Source organism: Mauremys mutica, chromosome 20, assembly GCF_020497125.1.
Source record: "Mauremys mutica isolate MM-2020 ecotype Southern chromosome 20, ASM2049712v1, whole genome shotgun sequence".
Classification (NCBI taxonomy): domain Eukaryota; kingdom Metazoa; phylum Chordata; order Testudines; family Geoemydidae; genus Mauremys; species Mauremys mutica.
The window spans coordinates 23,498,385-23,522,983 of record NC_059091.1 but is presented as its reverse complement, the minus strand read 5'-3'; the positions used below and the strand labels follow the sequence as shown (position 1 = coordinate 23,522,983).

The 24,599-nt window shown below is 65.1% G+C and overlaps 1 protein-coding gene across 1 annotated transcript; it reads right to left on the bottom strand.

Moving 5' to 3' along the window:
- Window positions 1-732: 732 nt before the first annotated feature.
- ZSWIM4 (zinc finger SWIM-type containing 4) lies at window positions 733-24,557 on the bottom strand. The gene is made up of 14 exons (XM_044995675.1): window positions 24,189-24,557; window positions 20,431-20,632; window positions 11,098-11,454; window positions 10,524-10,672; window positions 10,046-10,196; window positions 9,553-9,732; window positions 8,990-9,304; window positions 8,613-8,750; window positions 7,286-7,552; window positions 6,961-7,096; window positions 5,852-6,009; window positions 4,753-4,916; window positions 4,216-4,297; window positions 733-3,423 (listed from the first exon to the last, which is right to left on the bottom strand). Exons 1-14 carry the CDS (start codon window positions 24,345-24,347, stop codon window positions 2,558-2,560), a joined length of 3,324 nt encoding a protein of 1,107 aa, XP_044851610.1. The 5' UTR covers window positions 24,348-24,557; the 3' UTR covers window positions 733-2,557.
- Window positions 24,558-24,599: the final 42 nt, after the last annotated feature.

Below are 24,599 nucleotides of genomic sequence, written 5' to 3'. Positions count from 1 at the left end.
TCCTCCCACAGCTGGGCATAGAACCCAGGCATCCTGACTCCCAGCTCTCCCCACCCCCCAGCTGGGCACAGAACCCAGGAGTCCTGACCCTCTCCTCCACCCAAGCAGCAGTGGGAAACCACGGGGCCCTGCTGCCCGGCTACAGCCAGCCACAGCAGGGTCCTGGGGGAAGGTCACGGGGTCTCCAAGCCGGTTCTATCCCCAGCTCTGCCCGGGGACGTCGCTTCCTCGGCCCGTGTTCCTGGGGGCAGGTGATTCAGTTCTTTAGCACCACAGCTGTTAGCGACCCCCCAGGCTGGGTCAGGGCTGGGCCCTGCTCAAGGGGCAGCAGGTGCCGCAGGCTAATGCCACATGGGTGAGAAATGTTTTTCCTTTGATCCGTTTTGAAGTTGCCCCCCCCCGTTTCCTTCACCAGCCCTGCCCCATATGGAGGCCGGGACACCCCTGCCCCATGATCCCTGCAGCGGGCCCAGGCCTCTGCACGTCCTTGTCCCTGTGCCAGGCAGCCACGGTGTAACCAGCACCCGTGGCTAAGCTCAGCCTGGCCCCACTGCTCCTAGCAGAAGCTGGGCCTGGGCCTATGCCACATTTGTCCCGCCCCCCCCCGGCCAGAGAAAACCCTTCTTCTAAATTTCCATCCTCCAGTGCCCCCAGCCGCAGCTTGGCCGCGCCGTGAAAAGACTCAGCCGCCCCCACCGCTGGCACCCCGAAGAAACCAAAAAAGTCGTTTTTTTAATGTTAAAACTTTTACAAAAAATACAATACAATAAACAATTCAATAAATAGAAAAAAATTACAAAATTACAGGATTTTTTTTTTTTTTTTTTTGTAATATAGGCAGGGAAACAAACCAAACCGACAAACGACCCAACAATGACCGGGAAGTACAAACCAGAGCAGGAGGGCTCCTCACCAGAGCTGTGCAATATAGAACAATAGCGGCTGCCCCTCCGCGGCTCTCAAGGGACATGGAGCATTAGAGCCAAACAGCCCCCACCCCCCCACGTCATTTCAGACCCTCTCTTCATATATATTAATTTCTTTTAGATTCTCTCATCTTCACAAGAATCGAGTTTGTAACATGCCCGGGCGTCTTTCCTGAGTAGAATTTAGCCAGAGGAAAATGGAGTTTTGGAGAGGGGGGGGGCACACCCTCTGCTGGAGACTGAGAAATTACCCTCCCCCCCACCAGGGGAGAAAAAGAAACAAAAACCCTCCAGTCTCCTAAGTCTTGTTCTGGCCTGAAGCAGGGTGAGGGTTGAGGTATGAAACAAGCACTGCTACGAGCCAGGAAAGCTCCCGGCCCCCCCGAGCCTGGCGCTGGGAGAGACCAGATTAGGAATCCTTCACTTGGGGGTGTCTGCAGAACAGATCACACCCCCAGCCCCACAGGGGTGCAACACAGGCTGGATCAGGGTCCCCCCCCCTTTCTTTGCTGGGATCGATTTAGCCCCCCAACCCCTTGCAACTGGGTCCTGGATTCATCTACATCTTCCCTCCCTCCCGGGGTCAGAGCAGAAATACTGGAGGTGGGGGGAAGACAGGACCAGAGATAACGGGGGGGTTGGTCCCTAAATATTCAACTGGAAAGAACCCCCCTCCCCCGGCTGGAAAAGAACTGGAGAACCACAGGAAATCCACCAGGCCTGCGGCTGGGAGCACCAGACTGGCAGGCAGGCACTGGTGCCCCTTGCCCGGCTGCCCCGTGCTGGGAGAGAGGCAGCCCCAGAGGTCGGAGGTTGCAGGGGCCAGGCCCAGGGATCAGGGCCGGAGCCGCCCGTTCCTGGAGATGGTTTTGGGAGGTAGCAGGGGAACGGCCAGGCTAGAAACAAGAGCAGACGAGCCCTGCAGCTGGGGCTCCCCCGGCCTCTCCCAGATCTGGACGACGGCTGGTCCAGTTCCCTTCTGAGGGTGGAGCCAGGACAGGTGGGGGCGGCGGCCGTCACAGGTTCAAATTCCCAAAGGGGAATTTATGGGCAAAAATGGTCCAGAGAGCCGGGGTGGAGACAGGGCTGATTTCCAACAATTACGGATCCCCCACCTGGCTCAGAGCAGCAGGAAGCCAGCAGTGCCTCCCCTCCGAGGGGCTGGCTAAAACCAGGTGCATCTCACAGCTGCTCCAAGCGCAGGCCCAGCCCCTCCTGCCCGAGGATCGGGCCCCCACCCCCTCCCCATCAAACCCAGGCTGGCCCCACCGCCAGCTGCTTCTGCCCAGCTCCGACCCCTGGGCTCGGCTCTCAGAGATGATCCTTCAAGGCAGGTAGCCGCAGCCAGGCTGCAGTAATACTGAAATCTGCAACTCCTACCACCCCACCATGAGTCTGCCCCCCCAACTATAAATTAAACACTGGAGAGAAACAGGGTCCTTCAAGAGGGTACAGAGCCCCCCCCCATTGACCAGGTCCTGGCCCAGGGCCCCCCAGTCAGATGGGTCCATGTCAAACCAGCCCCACCCTCCAGGGGCAGTGATGTGGGGGTTCCCCAGCTGAATCCATAGACCCCCAACTGACCCAATCGGGGGGGTGGGGGGAGAAGGATCAGCCCGTGGCCCGGCCCCCTAGCCAAATCGCTCCCGCACCAGGAGCATGAGTTTCTTCTTGCCCTTGTAGGTCTGTTTGAGGTTGTCGAGGAACTGGCCGAACTGCAGGTGCCCGTCGGGGGCCAGCAGGAAGGTCTCGCGGGCCTTGCACAGGAACTCGATGAACTCGCTGTAGTGCCGGGGGCTGATGTGGGTGAGGCGGGAGTGGGTGGTGCTGACGTAGGCGGCGATGGCCGCCTCCAGCAGCTGGCCGAGGGGGGCTTTGTCCAGGCCGGGGGGCTTGGGGGGGTGGCGGCGGCCCGAGAGGGCGGCCAGGCCCGGCGGCGGCAGGCTCCAGCGCCGCAGGATGTCGGAGAGCATGGGGGCGCACTGCACGCTCTGGATGATGAGCGGCACGATGGCCGCGAGCTGGCTCTTGCCCAGCGAGTGGCTGAGCGAGCAGGCCCACAGCACGTCGTTCACGGCCGGGTGCGTGTCCTGGTTGAAGGCGATGCTGAGGTGGGAGAAGGCCAGGGTGGCCAGTTTGTAGGCGCGGAGGGGCAGCCCCCGGTGCTCCATGTACCGGGCCACGGTGAAGAGGTGGGAGTGGCCCATGCCGGCCGCGGCGGCCGAGTCCAGCACGATCTGGTAGGCGGCCTCGAAGGCGGCGTGGTCCTTCTCGCACAGGGTCAGGGCCGGCAGCGAGCAGTTCTGCGGGTCCTTCATGGCGCACTGCAAGGCCACGGCCCGGGCCCGGGCACACAGCTCGTCCCGCTGCCCAAAGGCCAGGCTGAGGCGCAGCAGGGTGGCCGGGGTGGTGCCCGTCACGGCCACGATGGTGGTGGCTTCGATGGGGGTGAAGAGGCTATACCAGTTCTGCATGATGTTCATCAGCGCCTGCACGCCTGGGGGGAGGGGAGGGGCGGGGCGGGGTCAGTGCAGCTCATGGGTCTCCGCCCGCCCGCCGAGCCTGCGAACCCCCCAGCGGGCAGGGATCGGCCCCATCCAAAGAGACAGCAACTTGCTCAACTCCAGCCGGGACGAGAACCCAGGAGTCCAGGGGCTCTACCGGTCCCCTGCTCTCACCACTAGACCCCACTCCCCTCCCAGGGCTGGGATGAGAACCCAGGAGTCCGGGGGCCCTACCGGTCCCCTGCTCTCACCACTAGACCCCACTCCCCTCCCAGGGCTGGGACGAGAACCCAGGAGTCCGGGGGCCCTACCGGTCCCCTGCTCTCACCACTAGACCCCACTCCCCTCCCAGGGCTGGGACAAGAACCCAGGAGTCCGGGGGCCCTACCGGTCCCCTGCTCTCACCACTAGACCCCACTCCCCTCCCTGGGCTGGGACAAGAACCCAGGAGTCCGGGGGCCCTACCGGTCCCCTGCTCTCACCACTAGACCCCACTCCCCTCCCAGGGCAGGGACGAGAACCCAGGAGTCCAGGGGCCCTACCCGTCCCCTGCTCTCACCCCTAGACCCCACTCCCCTCCCAGGGCTGGGACGAGAACCCAGGAGTCCTGGCTCCCAGCCATGCTGGGTTGGTAGATTCATGCTAGGAGCCGGGAGCACCAGGTGCCATGTTAGAGGGGTGGGGACAAGCGGGATAGGGTGGAGGGTTGGCTGGGCCGAGGGCCATTCATGGGTATCACTACGGGGGGAGGGTGTCCATGCCCCCCCCCCGGCTCCCCCACTCACCGATCTCAGTGGCACAGCTCACCAACCAGCGCACCATCTCCCTCCGGCGCCACGTCATGGTATTCAGAGTCATCCGCATCACCTGTGGGGTGGGGGGGGGACACAGCTCGTGACAGTGGCCAGACCACGGCCCCCGTAAGACAGAGCCCCCACGGCGGGGAGCCCATCTACAGCTGCCGTGCGCTTGGATTAGAGCCGTTACGGAGCCTTGCACCAGAGGGGCTGAGAGCACACGGGGAGGAGTCACTGAACAGAAAGGGAAACTGAGGCACAACGGGGGAAGGGACTGGCCCAAGGTCTCTCAGTGAAACTGTGGTAGAGCTGGGAGAAGAACCCAGGAGTCCTGACTCCTAGCCCACTCCCACTCTCACCACTAGAGGCCACCCCCTTCCCACTGCGTGCTGTTCAGCAGTTGCTGCGCCTCACCCCAGAGGTGGCTGCATGTCAGTGCCGGGCAAGTGACCACAGCGATAGGGTCTGTCAAGATCTTGACCCTCCTCCAGTGGGGACGCAGCCGTGGTTCCCCCCGCCCCCTACCTGCAGGCCGAGCTCCAGGGAGATGTTGAGCAGCGTGGCATCCGGTGGGGCGCTGGCCGGTGTCGCAGTCTTACAGGCATCCTGGGCCAGTTTGAACAGGAGGGCAGGGGAGTGGATGTTCTGCTGGATGGACCCCAGCACCGTGTGCAGCCACTTGGGGTCTCCTAGACCAGGGATGGGGGGCAGAGATTAGCCCCAGGGACGGCTGGGATGCCCAGGGGGAGAGGATCTGCAAAGCTGCAGGGCTAGGAACCGGGGGAGCCCAACGCGAGCCCCCAGGGCCTGGTTCCCAGAGGGGCCGACGCCCGCAGCTCCCAGCGATCACAGGGGCCGCAGGAAGGGGCTACAAAGACTTCCCCCTGTAGGGGGCGCCAGCTCCCATCTGGCAGCAGGGCGGGGACTGGCTGGCCCAGGGGGGCGGGGAATGGGGCTGGGGCCTGTCCCCTCTAGGGGGCGCCGGCTCCCATCCAGCCCCCGGCTGTGATCTCACGTCCTTTCCCCCGCGAAGGGGATCGGGGAGGGGGGGCCCCCTGCCTGGCCCAGAGGAACAAGCGTCTATCACAGATGCTCAGGGGTCTCCGGGGTCTCCTCGTCCTCCCATGGGATCAGCGTGGGGCCGTGTGAGGGACTTGACCTGGGCACTCAGTCAGTGGCAGAGGAGGGATTAGATCCCTAGAGACCCAGTGCCCAACTCTACCCCTCTGCACTGTGACGATTAGACCCCACTCCCCTCCCAGAGCCGGGGCAGAACCCCGGAGTCCTGGCTCCCAGCCTCCTGCTCTAACCACAGGGCCCCACTCCCCTCCCAGAGCCGGGGCAGAACCCCGGAGTCCTGGCTCCCAGCCTCCTGCTCTAACCACAGGGTCCCACTCCCCTCCCAGAGCCGGGGCAGAACCCCGGAGTCCTGGCTCCCAGCCTCACCGTCCCGCTCTAACCACAGGGCCTCACTCCCCTCCCAGAGCCGGGGCAGAACCCCGGAGTCCTGGCTCCCAGCCTCACCGCCCCGCTCTAACCACAGGGCCCCACTCCCCACCCAGAGCCGGGGCAGAACCCCGGAGTCCTGGCTCCCAGGCCCGACTGGCCCAGCGTCTGGCTTCACCTTTGGCTGCGGTGAGCATGGCCGATGCCAGCTCGCACTGGCGCGTCTCCAGGTGGCCCAGGATGAACCAGCGGGGAAAGCGATTGGCCATCATGGAGTCCAGCGGGTTCTGGTGGAGGATGTCCCCGGCCGGCATCACCGTCTCCAGCACAGGGAGCCTGCGGATGGGAGAAGGGGCTGGTCAGGGGAGCTCCCCAAAGCCTGGGCTCAGCAGGACAGGCAGCTCCCAGACCCCCCGGCTCTGAGCTGGCGAAGGCCAGGACTGTAACAGGGCTTACGAGAACTGGATCAATTCATGGAGGTGACGTCCGTTAATGGCTGTTAGCCAGGCTGGGTAAGGAACGGGGTCCCCAGCTGCTGTCTGTCACAGGGTGGAGATGGATGGCAGGGGAGAGATCACCTGTTCGGGTCACTCCCTCTGGGGCGCCAGGCATTGGCCGCTGTCGGCAGACAGGACACTGGGCTGGACGGGCCTTTGGTCTGACCCGGTCTGGCCGTTCTGATGTCAACCACCAGACCCCACCCCCCTCCCCGAGCCAGGGAGAGAACCAAGGAGTCCCAGCCCCTCCCTGGTCCCAAAGGCAACAGGACGGGAGACACTGGATATCGCCCCCTCGACATCCCCTAGGGGGGCGGCTCATTCGGGGGGGGGGTGGATGGGCCCCTCCCCACATGTCCCTGTGCCCCCGGCCGGGTGGCTCACAGGCATGGGGTTGGGGGGGGGGGGTGTACCTGCCTGGGCTCTCCTCAGGCCCCTAGGAGCTGGTTTGGGGGGAGGCAGCACCTCAGACCCAGAGAGGGCAGGGGAGGAATAGCTGGGCAACATGGGCGGGGGGGGGGGGGAGCGGTTGGGGGTACCCAGGCTGCACTTCAGGGCAGGGGGGAGGTGGCTCAGAGAGCTGGGGGGTGGGGGAGCGGCTGAGGGTACCCAGGCTGCGCTGCGGGGGGGGGGAGGTGGCTCAGAGAGCTGGGGGGTGGGGGAGCGGCTGAGGGTACCCAGGCTGCGCTGCGGGGGGGGGGGGGGTGACCACCAAGGCAGGGAGTGGGGCAGCCCGTCAGGCAGCGGATGCCAGGGCCGGCTGGCGGGCAGAGCCCCCCCGGGTACATACCTCATGGCTCTGAGCGCCAGGCGATAGGCCAGGTCGGCGTCGTGGGGCAGCAGGGCGGAGAAGAGGTAGCGGGCGAAGGTGTGCATGGGCAGGCTCTCCCGGAACACCACCTCCCCGAAGCCGCTGAACGGGCCGCCTGGCAGGGGACAGACGCCAGGGTGAGGGGCTGGCCGGGCACAGCTGGGCAGCGCATCAGCCAATCGCAGCACAGCCTCCCCCTCCCGACGGAGCCCAGCCCCTCTCCTCGCAGGGTCCCTCCCTAGCCGGCGATGGGGCCCTGGATCCCAGCCCCCCAGGGTGCCGCAGGCCCTCCCCAGCCTGGTACCTTCCAGCAGCAGCGCCGCCTGCTTGCGCAGCACCTGCACCAGCCTCTCGTCCGGCTCCATCTCGTCCAGCAGGGCGATGAGCTGCTCCTCGCTCCGCACCACCTTGTCCTGGGCATAGAGCCCCTCGGGCATGGCCCGCTGCTGCCCCAGCCCCGCCAGCGCCACCTCCAGCGCCAGCACCAGGTACGACTCGCCCGAGCCGGGGCTGGAGGGGACGGGCACGTGCTGGTGCAGCACCTTCTTCTTCCCCTCCGCCACCGCCGCATCTGCAAAGGGGGGGGGGGGTCAGCCACGGGCGGTGTGCCCCCCCCGGTGTGGGAGGAGATGGGGGAGGGTCAGCTACGGGCAGTGTGCCCCCCCCGGTGCGGGAGGAGATGGGGGGGTCAGCCACGGGCAGTGTGCCCCCCCTCAGTGTGGGAGGAGATGGGGGGGTCAGCCATGGGCAGTGTGCCCCCCCCTCGGTGTGGGAGGAGATGCGGGGGGTCAGCCATGGGCAGTGTGCCCCCCCTCAGTGTGGGAGGAGATGCGGGGGGTCAGCCATGGGCGGTGTGCCCCCCCCCTCGGTGTGGGAGAAGATGGGGGAGGGTCAGCCACGGGCAGTGTGGCCCCCCGTGGTGTGGGAGGAGATGGGGGAGGGTCAGCCACGGGCAGTGTGGCCCCCCGTGGTGTGGGAGGAGATGGGGGAGGGTCAGCCACGGGCAGTGTGCCCCCCCCCCCGGTGTGGGAGGAGATGCGGGGGGTCAGCCATGGGCGGTGTGCCCCCCTCCGGTGCGGGAGGAGATGGGGAGCCCTGGACTGAGCCAGGAGTACAGACACTGATGCAGACCCCCCCAGTCTGTGCCAGCACCTCCCCCTCCATTGCCAAGGGGGGGGGGGGTCACCAGGATCTCTGCTTGCAACCCCCCCTCCCCGTCACAGAGCGTGGTACATCCCACCCCATCCTCCTCCCCCTGTCACAGAGCGTGGTACATCCCCCCCCCATCCCCCCCCCGTCAGAGCGTGGTACATCCCGCCCCATCCTCCTCCCACTGTCACAGAGCGTGGTACATCCCGCCCCCCCCCCCACAATCACAGAGCATGGTACATCCCACCCCATCCTCCTCTCCCCGTCTGGTACATCCCCCCCCCGTCGTCCCCCCCCCCGTCACAGAGCGTGGTACATCCCGCCCCATCCTCCTCCCACTGTCACAGAGCGTGGTACATCCCGCCCCCCCCCCCACAATCACAGAGCATGGTACATCCTGCCCCCCATCACAGAGCGTGGTACTTCCCGCCCCATCCTCCTCCCCCCCCCGGTCACAGAGCGTGGTACATCCCGCCCCATACCTGGATAGAGCGACAGCCCCTCCTGGTCCGTGCGGCAGGGCTCCAGGAGGGTCCGGCACAGGCAGCCGATGGGGTCCAGGGGGTGGCCCACCCAGCCCTCCAGGTTGGTGATGGACGTGCTGCCCTTGTGCAATATCTCTGTGGGGAGGGGGAAGGCCCATGAGACGCTGGCTCAGCTCCCACCCCAGCTGAGACCGGCCACGCTCGCCGCACGGGAGCCCTCCCGGCCCAGAGCCCCCGGCTGGGGCTGACACGTCCATCTCCCACGAGCAGAGCAAAGAACCCAGGCGTCCTGGCTTCCAGCTGGCTCCACCCACTAGACCTCCCCCTCCCATCCCCCCAGGACTGGGAATAGAACCCAGGTGTCCTGCCCCCACCTTTCTTCTGCTGCTTGTAGCTCTCGAGCTGGTGGCGGCGCTGCAGGCGCACGGTGGTGGCCAGGGCGGTGGCCAGGCGCAGGGCCTCGCGGGGGTAGCCGTGGGAGCGCAGGGCGTCCACGCGGGCACAGGCCGTGGGGAAGGGGTCGCCCAGCCAGAGCGGGCGGCCCTGGGGGTCGAAGCAGAGCTTGTCGCCGCCTGTCTTCATGCCCAGGCCGTAGCAGTCGCTGCCCAGGATCTTCTGCAGGTGGCAGTCGCCCCAGCGCAGCTCCCCGGCCTTGATGGCGCGGCCGAAGACGGTCTGGCGGGCGCCGGCTGAGGGGGGAAAAGCCGGAGTCAGGGGAGGGCAGCCAGAGCCTGAGCCTGTCCCCACTAGGGGGCACCAGCTCTGATCCGGCCCCAGGGCAGGGGCCTGGCTGGCTCGGGGGTGGGGAATGGGGTTCGGGTCCCCCTGAGATGTGAGCCATGGGGAGCAGACCCTCCCCACGCTGCCCTGCTCCCAGCTCCATCCAGCCTATCCCCTGCATCTCCACTCCTGTCCCCCGCACGGGGCCCCCCCGTACCTGCGCTGGGGACTGAGGGGAGCTGCAGGGCCGCGGTGGCTCCAGGCACATCGAAGGAATAGTTCCCCTCCTCCAAGGGGCAGACATCCAGCTTGTTCCACTTCTTCAGCAGCGCCAGCCACAGGGCGCGCTCCTCAGGCTTGCAATGGGGGTTCAGGACCACACACACCCACAGGGCCCCTGCAGCAGGGAGAAGGGGGTGACGCAGGGGTCAGGCAAACCAGGCTGCAGGTGCTGCAGGTTGGGAGTGAGGGGCACAAGCAGAGCTGGGGGTGGAAGGCCCCGGGCTGGGACAGCAGGGGGCTGCAGATCGGGAGTGGGGGCAACAGAGGTGGGGGTCCACGGCTGGGATAGCCGGGGCTGCAGGTCGGGAGTGAGGGGCACCGGCAGGGCTGTGAGCCCAGGGCTGGCATAGCAGGGGCTGCAGGTCGGGAGTGAGGGGCATCAGCAGATTAGCCTGGGAGATGCTAGTCCAAGCGGCTCCCTCCCTTACCCAGCTCGTCCCACAGCTGCCGGCACTTGTCCGTCATGCCGGCTCCCTGCTGCCTCCACAGGGCCAGGCGCGGGTCCTCCAGGAACTGCTCCGTCATCAGGATCAGCATTCGGGCACCGTTGGAGTCCCGCATCCGCAGCATCTCGCGTACCTGGGGGGGGCGGGAGCGACTCAGTGAGGGGGGCTTGCAACCGCTGCGGCCCGAGGCAGATGGAGCCGGAGCCTGGGGGGATGGGAGGAGGGAGGCCAGGAGGCCCCCAGCCAGGGATGCTACAGCAGAGACCCCCGCACTGCAGGGCAAAAGGGGGCAGGGGGGCCTGGGGAGAGTGATCAGCAGGGACCCTGTTCTGGGGGAAGCCATGGGGGGGACGGGACCCCAGCTTGGGGGGCGGAAGGGAGGGGACACAGGCAGGCCGGGGGCAGGGAGGTTGTGGCCCTGCTGAGGCTGGGGGGGGCACGGAGGGGGGGCGGGAGTTACCTTGTTGAACATGGACTGCAGCTGCTTGCTGGCTCCGTAGTACCCGCCGTTGGACAGGAGCTGCCTGACCTGCTCCTGGATCTGCTCCTCGTCCAGGTGCCAGCAATTGGCGTCCTCGATGCCGGCGCCAGCCGTGGGGTCTGGGGCGCCTGGAGGGGGCGGGGGAAACACAGTCAGCTGGACAGAACCCCTGGCTCCCCTGGGACTCCACCTCCCCTCTTGGGCACAGGGCTGGGGGAGGGCGTGACAGAGGCCCCTGCGCTGCAGCCAACCAGGGGCAGGGCCTGGGCTCTAGAGCAATTTAGGGGCCCCACCCAGCAGCCAATGGTGGGGGAGGCAGTTCCCAGATTCTCCAGCAACCCAGGGGTCCCCCCACTCTGGAGCCAATGGGAGGCGGATCCCAGGGCCGAGAGCGACCCAGGGGCGGAGCCAATGGGAGGCGGATCCCAGGGCCGAGAGCGACCCAGGGCCCCCCCCCCCCCCCACTCCGGAGCCAATGGGAGGCGGATCCCAGGGCCGAGAGCGACTCAGGGCCCCCCCACTCCGGAGCCAATGGCAGGTGCTCCCCCCGTACCGTGCACGCGGTTGATCTCCGAGCCCAGCAGCAGGATCTCGTCGGCCAGCCGCTGGGCAGTGGGCAGCACCTCGGTGTGGTGGGCGCTGATCAGGTACTGGACGAACTTCTGCAGCTGGTCGCGGTTCATCTGGGAGAGGGTCTCGGAGATGGGCAGACGCAGCTCCACCTGCCGGGCGTTGCGGATGCGGTACAGCGACAGTGCCACCACGTGGGCGCAGTAGAAGATGTCCCGGTTGTCGCAGGCGCAGCTCACCGACGTGATCTTGCAACGGTCAAAGCTGATGGAGACGTGGAAGCTCGGCTCCGGCTCGCTGGGGCCAGCCGGCTCCGTCACGGTCCCACTCAGGTGGAAGCCTGGGGACAGGAGGGGACAGGGTTGCTGTGAGAAGGGGGAGGTGGTTCGCTGCTCCAGCCATTAGACCCCACTCCCCTCCCAGAGCCAGGGGTAGAACCCAGGAGTTATGGGTCCCAGACCCCCCCTGCTCTAACCACTAGACCCCACTCCCCTCCCAGAGCCAGGGGTAGAACCTAGGAGTTATGGGTCCCAGACCCCCCTGCTCTAACCACTAGACCCCACTCCCCTCCCAGAGCCGGGGGTAGAACCCAGGAGTTATGGGTCCCAGACCCCCCTGCTCCAGCCATTAGACCCCCACTCCCCTCCCAGAGCCGGGGGTAGAACCCAGGAGTTATGGGTCCCAGACCCCCCTGCTCCAGCCATTAGACCCCACTCCCCTCCCAGAGCCAGGGCTAGAACCCAGGAGTTATGGGTCCCAGACCCCCTGCTCTAACCACTAGACACCTCCTGCCCATTGCCTATGGAGACTGGGAGCTCTCTGGGGGAGGGCCCATCTCTCCCCGTGTGTCTGGGCAGCACCCGGCGCGGTGGGGCCCCCGATCTCGGGCGGAGCCTGCCGGGGGGCATCTGTGCAGCGCTCGGCCCGACGAAGGCCCCAATCTCAGCCGAGGTCTCTAGGTGCTGCCAGGGAGTCAGCCCTGGGCTCCCCCCTCAGCTTCTCTGGCACAGAATCACCAGGTTGGTCGGGAAGCCGCCTCATGAGGTCACCACCTCCCGCTCCCTGTGCTGGGGCAGGGCCACGGAAACCTCGAGTGGCTCTGAAAGCCTCCAGGGACAGGGATCCCGCAGCCCCCCGGGACGCCTGGCCCGGAGAGTTAGACGGTTCCCCTAATATCCAGCCAAAACCTCCCCTGCTGCAGGTGAAGCTCAGGGCTTCTTGTCCTGCCTCCAGCGGCCCCGGAGAACAATCCGTCCCGGTCGTCTGGTAACCGAGTTCCAGCCTGCAGGAGGCCAGGAGCTCCAGGGCACGGGACAAATCCACGCCGGTATCCTCGCAGGCCAACGCTCTCCTCCGCACTCTCCCCAACTGCCCCACGTCTGCCCTCCAGCACGGCCCCCCCAGCCCCGACCTCCCGGGCCAGACACCCGCCCCCCACCTTGTGCAACCACATCCCATTGTGGGCCCATGTTTAATGTGTGAGCCACTGTCACCCCAGGTCCTTTATTCCCCCTTCAGAGCCACCGCTTGGGTACGGCGAATCGGGGCGATCGCCCTGGGCCCCGCGCTTTGGGGGGCCGCCCCGCGCGGCTATAAAATCGTGAGGAGGCGGCGGGAAGCAGGCAGGGGGGGTGAGGAGGTGAATGGGGAGGCAAGCAGCATGCAGGCGAGGGGGGGCAAAGAGGACCCCCCCCACCAGAACATCCCCCTCCCCCCAGGGCCTCCTGCCCACCCGTGGGCCCTGCCGATCAGCGTCTCCCCCTCTGCGCCTACCACGGATCAGCTGTTTCGTGGGGGCAGGAGGCGCGGGGGCAGGGGGGGACAGGGGAGAGGTGTGAGGGCACAGAGCACTGGTGGGGCAGAGGCAGGGTGGGGCCTTGGAGAAGGGGTTGACTGGGGGTGGGGCCTGGGCAGAGCCGGGGGAGGGGAAGGACCCCCCTGGCAGATTAGAAACTCTGCACCTCTGTCCCGGGCCCGCACTCCCTGGGGCCGGCCCTGGCCCCGGCTTGTAGCTTTGCCTTGTGCTTTTTCCTTCCTTCCTCAGCGCGAGCTTTTCCTCTGCTCTGTACTGAATTGCATCTTGCTGATTTCAGACCCATTCTCTGATCTGTCGCCGCCGTCCTGAATTCGAATCCTGCCTCCAAAGCGCGCCCCGCCCCTCGGTGCCACCCGCAGATTTCATCAGCGTCCCCTCCCTCAGCCGCGTCATTAACGAAACCGGCCACTGGTGCCGGACCCGGGACTCAGCCCTGTGGGACCCCACCAGATACGTCCTCCCCGCTGGAGGCCAAACCCCGGAGAACGATTCTGAGAAGAGTCCTTCAAGCCGCTGTGCACTCACCGTATCGTAATTCCATCTAGACCACATCCCCCTGTCTGCTCAGGAGAGCGGCACGTGGGCCTGGGTCAAAAGCCTGCATAAAATCACCCCCCCGCAGGAACGTGGTCAAAGGAGGCCATTAGCGTGGGCTGCCCTTGACAGAAGCCGGCCACCCCTTATCGACGGTCTGTCTGTTCCAGTATCTTTCCTGCTAGCAGGGGCGAGCTGACTGGTCTCAAGTTGCCAGACCTCGTCCTTCCCCTTTTTAAGAGACACGTTTGCCCGGCTCCGGCCCTCTGGGCCCTCACCCGGCCTCCAGGAGCTCTCCAAGGGGCGACATTGCTTCAGCCAGTTCCGCACGTACCTCGGACGAATGCGCCGGGCCCTGCCGACTCGCTAATTGCGCCCAGGCTCCTTGCGCCTTTCGTGTTAGCATGAACGGCGCTGAGCTCCCGGTCGCCATTCACCGCTGTAGCGATGACGGAAGCCAAACAGGCGCTAAAGGCCTCTGCCCTCGCGAGGTCACCGGCGACTGGCTCCCCGGCCCCGCTGAGCAGCGGCCCGGCTCGTCCCTTCGCCTTTCTCTTGCTCCTGCTGCTTTTAAGGAATCGCTTGGTATTGCGGCTCGTGTCCCTCGCCCGGGTAAACTCGCTTTGTGCCTTAGCCGTTCTCAGGGCCGGTGCAACCATTTAGGCGACCGCCCGCTGGCATTGGGGGGCACCATTTTCTTTGGCAGCGACCACGGCGGCTGGATTTTTGGCCGCCCCGGTCGCCACCGGCATTTAGGTGGAGGGAGCTGGGGCAGGGCTGCCTGCAGCACGTAAGGGGGGGGCAGCACGCAGGGGAACGCCCCGCCCCGGCTCACCCCTGCCCCGCCTCCTCCCCGAGCACACCGGGGCTGCCTCACTTCTCCCGCCTCCCCGGCTTGCAGCACCTAAGCTGATCGGCGCCGCAAGCCGGGGAGGCGGGAGAAATGAAGCAGCCCCAGCGTGCTCGGGGAGAAGGCGGGGCAGGGGGGGCGCCTCAGGGCGGGGGGGGAGCTGCCGTGGGGGGGGGAGGCCTCAGGGTGGGGGCGCTGGGGGGGGGAGGGGAGGGCGCACGGTGGAAGCTTTGCCTAGGACACAAAACATCCTTGCACCGGCCCTGGCCGTTCTCAGTCGGTCCCTGCCAGCCCGGGCTCCTCCTCGGCACTTGTTCCCACTTTTGGCAGGAGCCAGTGATTAAAAGCCCTTCCCCTCCCCGGGTCACCTGCAGTCCCTCCCCCGGCCGGGGGCAGGTGTTTGCGGGAGGAGGAATCCCGGGAGGCTGGGCTGACGAGCGCTGGCTTGCCCGGGGGGAGGGGCAGGGGAGGTCAGCCCGCGTGGCACGCGGGTGAATCACACGGGTGAGCCGGGTACTGGGGAGGTGGGAGGGGGTGACACAGACACCCTGATGGAACCAGTCCGCGGCAGGCACGGGTGGCAGGTGCTGACGTCTGACCGAGACTGGCCCGGGGCCAGCCGGTGACTCACAGTGGCGCAGCTGGGGGTGGAACCCGTGGCTGCCGGCGCATGTCCCCGCACCCGCAGGCTGGACTGGAGCCAGCGGCACACAGGGGAGGGGCTAGACCCAGAAAGAGGAGCAGGCGGTGGGAACGGCGGGTGCCGGGACACAGAAGCCACCCAGGCCACCCTCCCCTGACTGAGACGGCGGGGAGCAGACAGACAGTTACCGCCCAGGGACTGTGCTTCAGCCCGGCTGGAGTCCCCACAACCCAGAGGCGCCCTGTCACCCCCCAGGCCAGAGAGAAATCCAGGCACTTCACCCACCCACCCCGGAGAAAGACACCACCCCCAGTCCTGGGCTGGGGTCCCCCGTGGCTGGCTCGGAAGGCCGGGCGGGGTGGTGGTGAAGGAGGTGGGCTCGGGGAGATCCACGTTCAGTTCCCAGCTCTGCCAAACTCTGGGTGTTGTCCAGCAAGTCAGTGTCAATCTGTGCCTCAGTTTCCCCCCTCCCCCCAAATCTACAAGGAGGGGCTAATAATCCTCTACTGGGAGTGAGAGCTCTGTGGGGCAGGGACAGTCTCCCCCTAAGGCGTGGGGAGAGGGGGGCTGCAGCACGCAGAACCCCAGGGAGCCCTAGCACAGAGAACCAGAAACCACAGTGGGGAACAAGCTTATAACCTTCACTGGGCTGCAGGATTCTTCACTTCCTGTCTGAAACGGGGCTGTGGCTTGTACACAGCTGCTGCATTTCAGTGCCGGGTGGGGGGGATCCCTGTACAAACAGCCCCCGCGTCCGATCCCAGAGGCAGCTGCAGCTTGGTCAAGGGCCTCTAACCACCGCCATTATATAGACAAATGGCAAAAACTTTCCAGCTCTGTTCAACAATCCCCACTGGCCCTCAGAGCCCTGGGCTCCACCAGCCAGCAGCCGCTAACGAAGTTCCTGCCTCAGAGAGGGCGGCGTGAACCCCGGCGTTCGGGCTGGATTCGGACGGGCAGTTGCACTGCGATGGCCGCTCTCAGGCTGTTTGGGTACGATCCTCCTCCCGCCCCCAATGGAGCGGCGCCGCTTTGCTCCACCCCAGAAGAGGCTGCACCTCAGGGGCAGGTGAGATTTAGACGGTGGGGTCCTTACAGACGAAACACAGAACCAGACCCGACAAGCTTCCATCCTGAATACGGAAACTCCCCCCGAGCCTGTGACCCTGGACTGTGTTTCAAACCCTGTAAACGCCACGGCCCCTGCTCTGAGATCTCGGGGGCAGGGAAGCATTACAATCCAGGGAGCACGAAGGGGGTTAGAAATACACAGCCCTGGCTGTAGGAGCCAGCCAAGCAGCTACAACCAGGCGGATTTCAGTGACTATTAGGGATATTACGGTGGCCCTACTCAAGACTGAGGCCCCATTGTGCCAGGTGCTGCACAGACAGCGAGTCCCTGCCTTGAAGAGCTCACAGTCCAAAGAGACACAGGGTGGGAGGGGGAAACTGAGGCACGGGGCAGGGATGTGCCCAAGCTCACATGGCAGAGCCAGGAAAAGAACCCCGGCGTCCTGACTCCCAGCCTGGTGCTTGGGCCAAGCTGCCTCTAGTTCCACTCCAGAGGCGGCGTCAGATCAGCGGTGGGAGTCGCATCTCGGCTCCAGGCGCACTCAAAGCCACCCTGCCTCCGGCTTGGAGCAGGGGAGCGGGACAAGCCGAGATCTGGCTTTTACCCCGGGGGCCCTGCCCACCCCCCTCGCACGAGGTGAGCACCCAGGGGCTGCTCCCCCCACCCCGGGACAGGACGCCCACAAATCCCCAGCACCCACGGGAGCTCTGGGGCAAGCAGTCGACTGAGGCTAGTCCTCCACCCCCCCCAAACACACAACCCCTTCCCGGCTCTCCAGCCCACTTCCCATCTCTGCGGCTCCGTGCCCCCTTGGAAATCGGCCACCGTTCCCCTCCCAGCCCAAGGGGGAGCCACTCACCCCTTTGCACCTCCAAGAGTGCCCGGCCCCACCCCAAACTGGGCCTGCGTTTATCACCCCGCGGACGAGCTCCCGGGGGGCCTGGCGGCTGCGCCAGCCCCAGCCCCAGCGCGGACGTGTTTCTAACCCAGCTGCTCTAGGAACCAGCGGGCGCTGAGCCACGCAGGCTGGCCTGGGAACCAACGCTGCCCAGGGCGTCGCCAGCCTGCTCGGGCGGCAAAGGGCCAGGAGCTCGAGGAGCCGACTTCGTCCCAGCGCCTGGACGCTAGGGAGGCTCTGGAGTTCGAAGGGGAACAGGGACTGGCCGCCCGGATCAGGGCAGACCCAGCTGTCCACCTCCCGCTGCTTCTGGGCGCAGTGCACCCAGCCCGCAGCAGCCCCCCGAGGGATAGCCTGCCCCCGCATGAGGTCTCCCCCAGGGCATCCACACTGCAGCGTAAGCCTGGGTCTACAACGGCTGGACCCAGGGGGCGCTGACGCCTCTGCGCTGCACCCTCTTCTGCCCCGAGTCTGCACCTTGCCCCGAGTCCACACTGCGAAATGACAGGGCTCGGACCGGAGCCGCAGCAGGGCTTGGGCCGAGACACACCCCCCGAGCAGGGTCTCAGGACCGGTGCCTGACCGGAGTCAGACTGACGTGTGCTGGGCCTAATGCTGAGAGTCAGAGCCCAGGCTTACACTGTAGTGTAGACAATACTCTTCTACTCAGAAGAAAGAGGTCGTCCATCTCTTCCTAGATGGCTGCGAGCAGTAACTGTTGTTACCCATGTAAAACATCCAATCCCTCTGACCCTTGCTAAATTCTCAGCCCCGCTGCCATCCAGTGGCCGGGGGTTCCACAGGCTAACACAATGGTCAGACAGTCGTTCCTTCGAGCGGTTTGGAAGAAGATGCATTTTCATTTCACCAGTGTCCCCTTGATCTCGTGCTGCAAGACAGAGTCCCCGCAGCCAAACACTCTTCAGCTCAGACATCTGCTAGCATCTTTCCTTCCCTCCGTGAGCTTTTACACCAAGAACACACGAGCTTAAGCCACCCCATTGGCCCCAGCAGTAACTCTGCAGAACGAGGACACAGCAGCGTCCTAGAGACAGGCAGGAGGGCTCTGGCCTCAGCTTTGCAAATTCAGCTAGTGGAGAAGGTGCTGGTGGCCCCCACCTGGACATTTCACAGCAGCAATCCTGCCTTGAAGGGAGGCAGGGGCCGCATTCAGAAGAGCTGGAGATGAAGGGCGGGCGAGCCCTGCAGGTCCAGCTGCGTCCAGGTAGCTGGCTCCACGTGGCTTCCCGGACACAGCTCTGTAATAGCGACGGGGCCACCTGAGCAGATCAGGGCTGGAGCACAGCCCAGAGACATGGCTAGGACGGTCCACACAAAATCACAACCGGGGGTTGGAAATGGATCCTCTGCCAAGGTGGCTGTATCAGCCTGTGTTTCTACCCCCAGTTCAGTGACCCTCAGCAGTACGTCTCCACGCACTTCACGAACAAGGTCGGAATTATGTCCCTGTTTTACATGTGGGGAAACTGAGGCACGGAGACAGGCCCTGACTTGCCCATTGTCACCCACCAGGCCAACGGCAGAGCTGGGAACAGAACCCAGGACTCCTGCTTCCCCATCCAATGCTCTAGCCATGAGGTCACACTGCCACCCCATTCAGCACCTCCCATACTGCATTCCCGCATGTACGACGCCTACCAAATAAATGGGCCTTTCCATTAGTAGCTCAGAGATGCTGGACACACAATCGGGCCCTAATACAAAGCAGTGTCGGGAGTGAAACCTGGAGCCGGCTCCCTGCACGCAGCTGCACATACAGGCTCACAAGGGCTTAATTCCCAGGTCTGCCTGGGCCTTTCCCTGTCAGAGGGCTGCTGGCGTGAAATAGCCAAGCGAGTGCCAGACCCGACACCTTCCCGGGAGCTGAATTTGCAAAGCTGGGTGCTGGAGATGCTGCTGTGTCCTCATTCCATGGGAGTTACTTCTGGGAGGGGGGGGGGGGGGCACGAAAGCTTGCAGCCCCGTGGCACGCAAGCCCCCAGCGAGAGACGTCAGAGCAAGACAGAGCTCCTTATGTCCATGGGGTCTCTCACTGCAGGAACCCCCGAGGGCATCCACTTGGACAACAATGGGACTCTGTTGAGCATTTTCAGACCCTCAGATCCAGTGAGGAGCAAATTTCAAGTCCACCCACAGGAGTGTGATTCTCGACACACACAAAGCAAAGCCGCGTTGCGGGTAACGCTTGTCTGTACCAGCCCTTCCCTCAGCCAGTTTGAGAGTTTATTCCCGGGCACTTCCCCCGGGGCAAGGGGAAATCTTTGAGGTTATTTTCCCCACTGGGATCGTAGTTTTTACCAGGGTCAGGGAGAAGAACCTGATTTCACACAACACCGGCCCCAACTGGAACCACGTTTGAAAGAGACAAACAGACTTTTGTTGCCTAAATGAGAAGGGGACGGGAAGCCCTGGAAGTTGGTTGATGAGTTGCTAGCGCAGACACACAGACCCCCCCCGCCCCCCCGCCCCCCAGCTGCCTACAGTTTCTCCTGTAGCGCCTGGAGCAGCCCTTGCGGGGCAGGATAGAGTTGAATGGGGAGAGAGCTCAGACAAAGGCAAAGCAAGTGTTTTGGGCTAAGCAGCCAGGACCAGGGAGACAGCCTGACACACCACACTAGAGCCAGGGAGTGGTGGGTCCCCAGGACATGGGGCTTCTCCCAGGGGCCCGGCCGCTGCTGACCGGAAGGTGCTCGTGTGGGACGGCAAAGGGCCAGGGGACGCTGCAAGCGGGACGGGACCCAGCCCTGGGGAACAGGACCCAGAGAGCAATAGTGGCTGGGGGACAGGCCTGGATCCCTGGGCGTGGGCCTGTCCCATCTCAGCAGCAGAGATTCAGCCTGGTTCTTAGGGCAGCAACTGTCCACGTCACAAACCCCAGGAGCGATCAGCCCCAGAGTCCCATCCCCGCCCCCCCGACTGCTGGGGGTCCCCGTTGTACCAGGCGCTGCGCACTCATAATCCTTGATCACAATGACCTGTTCTGGGGGCCGCACAGACACCCCTGACGTAGGGTCCCTGTCATTCTGGGTGCCACATGGAGCCCCCCGTCCATGACTGGGGGCCCCCCCGTCATGCCAAATGCCACACAGGGGCACTCCACAGCCACGATCCGGGCCCCTCGCGCCAGGGACCACACAGATCCTCCCCCCTCCAGCTGGCATGGGCTGCACAGACACAGAGTGACAGCTAAATGGAGACGACAGAGGAAGGATCGGCCCGTTTTAGATCTGTGGAAACGGAGGCCCAGAGAGACGCCGCGACTTGCCCAAGGAGTCTGTGGCAGAGCCAGGCAGTGAAACTCCGGTCCCAATCCTGTGCCAATTCCTCTCTCTCAGGCAGGCGCAGCAGGGGGACCGAGGGGTTCCCTGCCGATGCCCTCGCAGCGAGGATCTACCTATGCAGTAGCTTTCGCCAGCCCCAACTGCCCTCTGTCCCGGCCCCAACCCTGCCCCGCTCCCAAGCCCCCAGCAGGCGACACTCACCCACTTGCAGCACCCGGTCGACGGCCCCCGATTGCAGCAGGTGCAGGCCGCGGTTGAAAGGCACCCGGGAGTCTCGCTCGCCTTCGGGGGGGTGGCAGCCGAGGGACGAGTACATGCAGATCTCGCGCTCGCTGCGCGGGAAGGACCAGAACACGATGCGCTTCTGCACAGGCTCCGGGACGCGGGAGAATCGCTCCTCCACCTGCAGCGCACGGGGCCAGGGGAGGAAGGGACACGGCATCAGTCACCCACCTGGTCTCTGCCAGCGACTCGAGCTCTTCCTCCCCTAGGCAGGCAAAGGCCTGTGGAAACTTATAGGCCAACAATCTTCCAAGTGGCACCCGAGCAGCAGGGATGTTCCAGTCACTGGCCCAGCCCGGCCGCTGGCTAGGATGAGCCTGCACCTGGGAGCCAAGGCTGATGCGATGACCCCTTGGGGAGCCAGTTTAGTCGAGCAGGGAGGCAGCTCGGCTGCTGTTCCGAGACACCCTCCAGAGCGAGGTGCACACGGGGCAGCTCTGAAGCGTTCTCCCTAGAGCATGATGGGAGGGAAGCGGGGTCTAGTGGCTAGAGCAGGGGACGACTCAGATCCTGTGGAATGCTCCCCATCACCACAAGCCCGACCCAGTGGCCGCTGGCTAAAAACGGCCACCGGGGCTCTGCTGGCTTGGAAGACTCAACGGGGAACGGAGACAAGGTGTGCGGGGAGCAAGGACCACGACAACCACCCAGGCCCTGGAGACACACCAGGCCAGGGACCCTCCATTTCCTCTCGGTGAGATTTTCCAATCTGACCCCTGACCCGCGTTCTCGTAGCCGGGCTGTGAAGGCCCCTCCCTGCCCCACACAACAGACACACGAGGGAAGGATCATGCCCCCCCCCCCACTTCACAGAGGAGGGAAACAGAACCGCAGAGAGGGGCAGTAACTTGTCTGAGGCCACACAGGGGGAGGCTGGGTCCAGCACGAGGCTCACACAGCCCCTAGACTCAACCCCCCCCCCCCCCCCGTGATCAAGGAGCTCGTTTCTCACTGTGGGGCCCATTCCCTTAAACAGGCAAAGCTCCTGGGAGCGTCCCCCAAGCGAGAGGTGCAGGATCAGGGCTCCTTGCGACCAGCAAATCGGAAGGCTGGGCTACGCAATTACATTCAAGCCCCAGAGGGAGTTATTTTCGAGGACCGCCTGCGGCCTATTTCCCCCTCACCAGGGAAATGTCAGGGGGGCAGAAATTAATTACAGCGGAGGTTCAAAAAGGCAGATTTAGGTCTCCATGACGCAGGGGCTCAGAGCAAAGAGAGAAAAAAAAAAAGCCACTGTCAGTTTCACCACAGAAAAAAACAGGCCGCCCTCGTTTGCATGTTTTCCTCTGTCAACCCCCTCAAAGCGGAGCGATCGGTGACGGGGGGAGGGGGCAGCGGGGGGCTGGATTCAGCTGAGTGGCCCCCGCAAACAAGGAGCCAGCCAGTGTTAAGAAGCAGAGACTTGAACAAGAAGGTGCTTGCAACTTCAAAATAAACCGTGTTACAGCCGAGGAGCATCCGGGCCACCACACAGACAGAAAGAGCCCCAACAGATTCATTAGACACCAGCACGGAGACGCGAGGTGTGAACTATACCCCGGGGAAGGGGGTGGCTATTTTATGTGAGGGCCTCACAATCTTTACTGTATTTATCCACCCCCCTCCCCTGTGAGACAGGGCAGAGCTAGCACCCCCAAGAGACAGAGGGGAAACCGAGGCACAGAGCAGCGCTGGAACTTCTTCCCGGCAAGGGGCATCGGTGGCAGAGCAAGGAATTGACCCTGGCTCTTGGCTCGTGCACTAACCACTTTCCTCTCCCTCCGCACGCAGCCCCCAAGCTGGGCAGGCCGCCTGGGTCTGGGGCTAGGAGGAATGGGGCAAGAGGCGCATTTAGGATCTCGCAGTGAGGTGTGGACTCTCCATTTACAGCTGGACCCTCAGCGTCAAAAGAAAAGAGGGTTGCACCTTTCCAGGGCCATCCCAGCGCTGCCGAGACCCCAGGATCTCTATCTCTGCAACCAGCCCCTTGCCACCTTCAGCCCCTCCCCCAGCAACGGGGAAGGGCATGACATGGCACCTAGGATAAGAACGGATGATCTAAGGGCTGTAGGGACCAATTCTCTGCAGGGCAAAATCTCACCCCCTTGTGGGTCTTTGCAGCACGGCCTCAGCGCAGCCCCTCTCCAGCAGAAGGGTAAGAACACAGCTGAGCTCTGAGCAGCCTTTATTTTTAGCAGGTCCTGTAAGCCCCCTGCTGAATGAGTCTCTGGGGCCGATCCTGGGATGAAAGGAAGCTGCCCCTTTTTAAAGCCGCCTCTCGCACATGTCCCAGAGCAGGAAGCCTCAGCACGTCCTGGCGGCGGGGGCTAGCGGGGAAGGGTTCATCCATCTCGGGGAGGGGTGTCATGACAGGAGACTCCCGTTTGACAAGTTTCCCAGCCTGACCGAAACCAAATCCCTTCCCTGGGAGAGAATCGGCCCAGCAGCCTGGATTCTCAGGGGGCGGGGGGGGGGAGAAAGGGGGGTTAAACACTGGTTTGGAGGGTGGGGGGAGTCAGGCCCACATTCAGACAAGCAGGGAGACGGGGAGACACACCCCAAGTCTGGTCCCCACCCCCCTGCCCAGCCGTTTGCCAAGGCTCCCTCCGGGGTCACGTCTCCAGGGTTTTGCCCGGACTAGTTTAGAAGTCCCGAGCGATGGGGCAGGCGCCCGTCGGTTCCCAGCTCTCGCTCTCAGCACATAGTTTCCCTGGTACCCAGCTCGAAGGCAGGAATCCAGGGGCCTCCTGGGTCATTGCCTCCAGTCCCAGAGGCAACCCCTGAAACTCCCCTTTGCTCAGCTGCCGTCCTCCCCAATAGACGAACACCCCCCTCCCCACCAGTGCTCCCCGCTGGGGCAGCCAAGCTGGGGAAGCCGGACGAGGGGCTGGCCAGGATTGCCCGTCACCCCAAAAGGAGGTCAAAGAGCCGCCCCGCAATTTAAAGAGGGCTGGTCTGTCCTGGGTGTGAGTAACCACTTCCTGTGACCCCAGCCAGTCTCACCCTGCCCGCAAGCAGGCACCCGCCGGGGGGCAGGGGAGGAGGCGTGGGTGGCAGCCAGCGGGGTGCGGGGGCTGATGCTGGCACAGAGGCCACAGGGGGTGAGAAGGTCAGTAGGGGGGTTGCCCCAATGGCTGACACCTGCTGTAGGAGCCTCCCACGGCAGGGCGAGAAGGGACATGGGGCTGGGGAAGAGGAGCAGGTGGAGCCACCCCAAGGGAAGAGATTGGGGGAAATGCCCCGGTGGGGTTATAGGAGCAGCGCTCAGAACCCAGGGGGTGACAGGACATGTGGGGGGGGAATAGGGGATAGAAAAAAATGGGTGGACACTAGGGTACCCCCAAGAGGGCAGACACGGGGTGCGGGAGGGGAGGACGACGGGGGGCACCCCCAAGAGGGCAGACACGGGGTGCGGGAGGGGAGGACGACGGGGGGCACCCCCAAGAGGGCAGACACGGGGTGCGGGAGGGGAGGGAGGACGGGGGGCACCCCGGGCTCCCCCAGGAGGGCTGACACGGGGGGGAGGAAGGGGGACACCCCGGGCTCCCCCAGGAGGGCTGACACGGGGGGGAGGAAGGGGGACACCCCGGGCTCCCCCAGGAGGGCTGACACGGGGGGGAGGAAGGGGGACACCCCCAGGGGACCCCCCCGGGGACACGTGGCGGGCCGGGGATCCCCGCCGGGGCCGCCCCCCTCACCTGCTCGAAGGCCCACGTCTCCGCCACCCGCTTGGCGCTGAGATCCAGCAGCGTCTCGGCCCGGCCGCCTCCTCCGGCCTCCGCGGCGGCCCCGGGCTCCTCGGGCCCCCGCCCGCCGCCGGGGGGGGCGCAGCGCCGCTTGGCGGCCGGGTGCTCCATGGGCTCGGGCGGCCTCGGGCTCCCCCGCGGCCCAGCGCTCGGGCTCGATCCCCGGGCTCGCCCGGGCGCCTCCCCGGGTCCCGGCCGCCGGGTCCGGAGCTCGGCGGCTCCCGCGCTCGGGGAGTGGGGGCGGGGACGGGGTCTCCCTCGGGCCGGGCCGCTCTCGCCGCGCGGATCCCCCGCCGCCTCCTCCGGCCCCGCGATGCGGCCCCTTTAAGAAGCTCCACAACAATGAGCTCGACGGCTGCTTGA

Coding starts and splice junctions, on each gene's coding strand:
- ZSWIM4 (XM_044995675.1), bottom strand. CDS start 24,347: ATGGAGCACCCGGCCGCCAAGCGGCGCTGCGCCCCCCCCGGCGGCGGG. Junction 20,633..24,188: donor AGACGTGGGCCTTCGAGCAG/GTGAGGGGGGCG, acceptor CGTGCGCTGCAG/GTGGAGGAGCGATTCTCCCG. Junction 3,424..4,215: donor GAGCTGTGCCACTGAGATCG/GTGAGTGGGGGA, acceptor CCCTCCCCCCAG/GCGTGCAGGCGCTGATGAAC.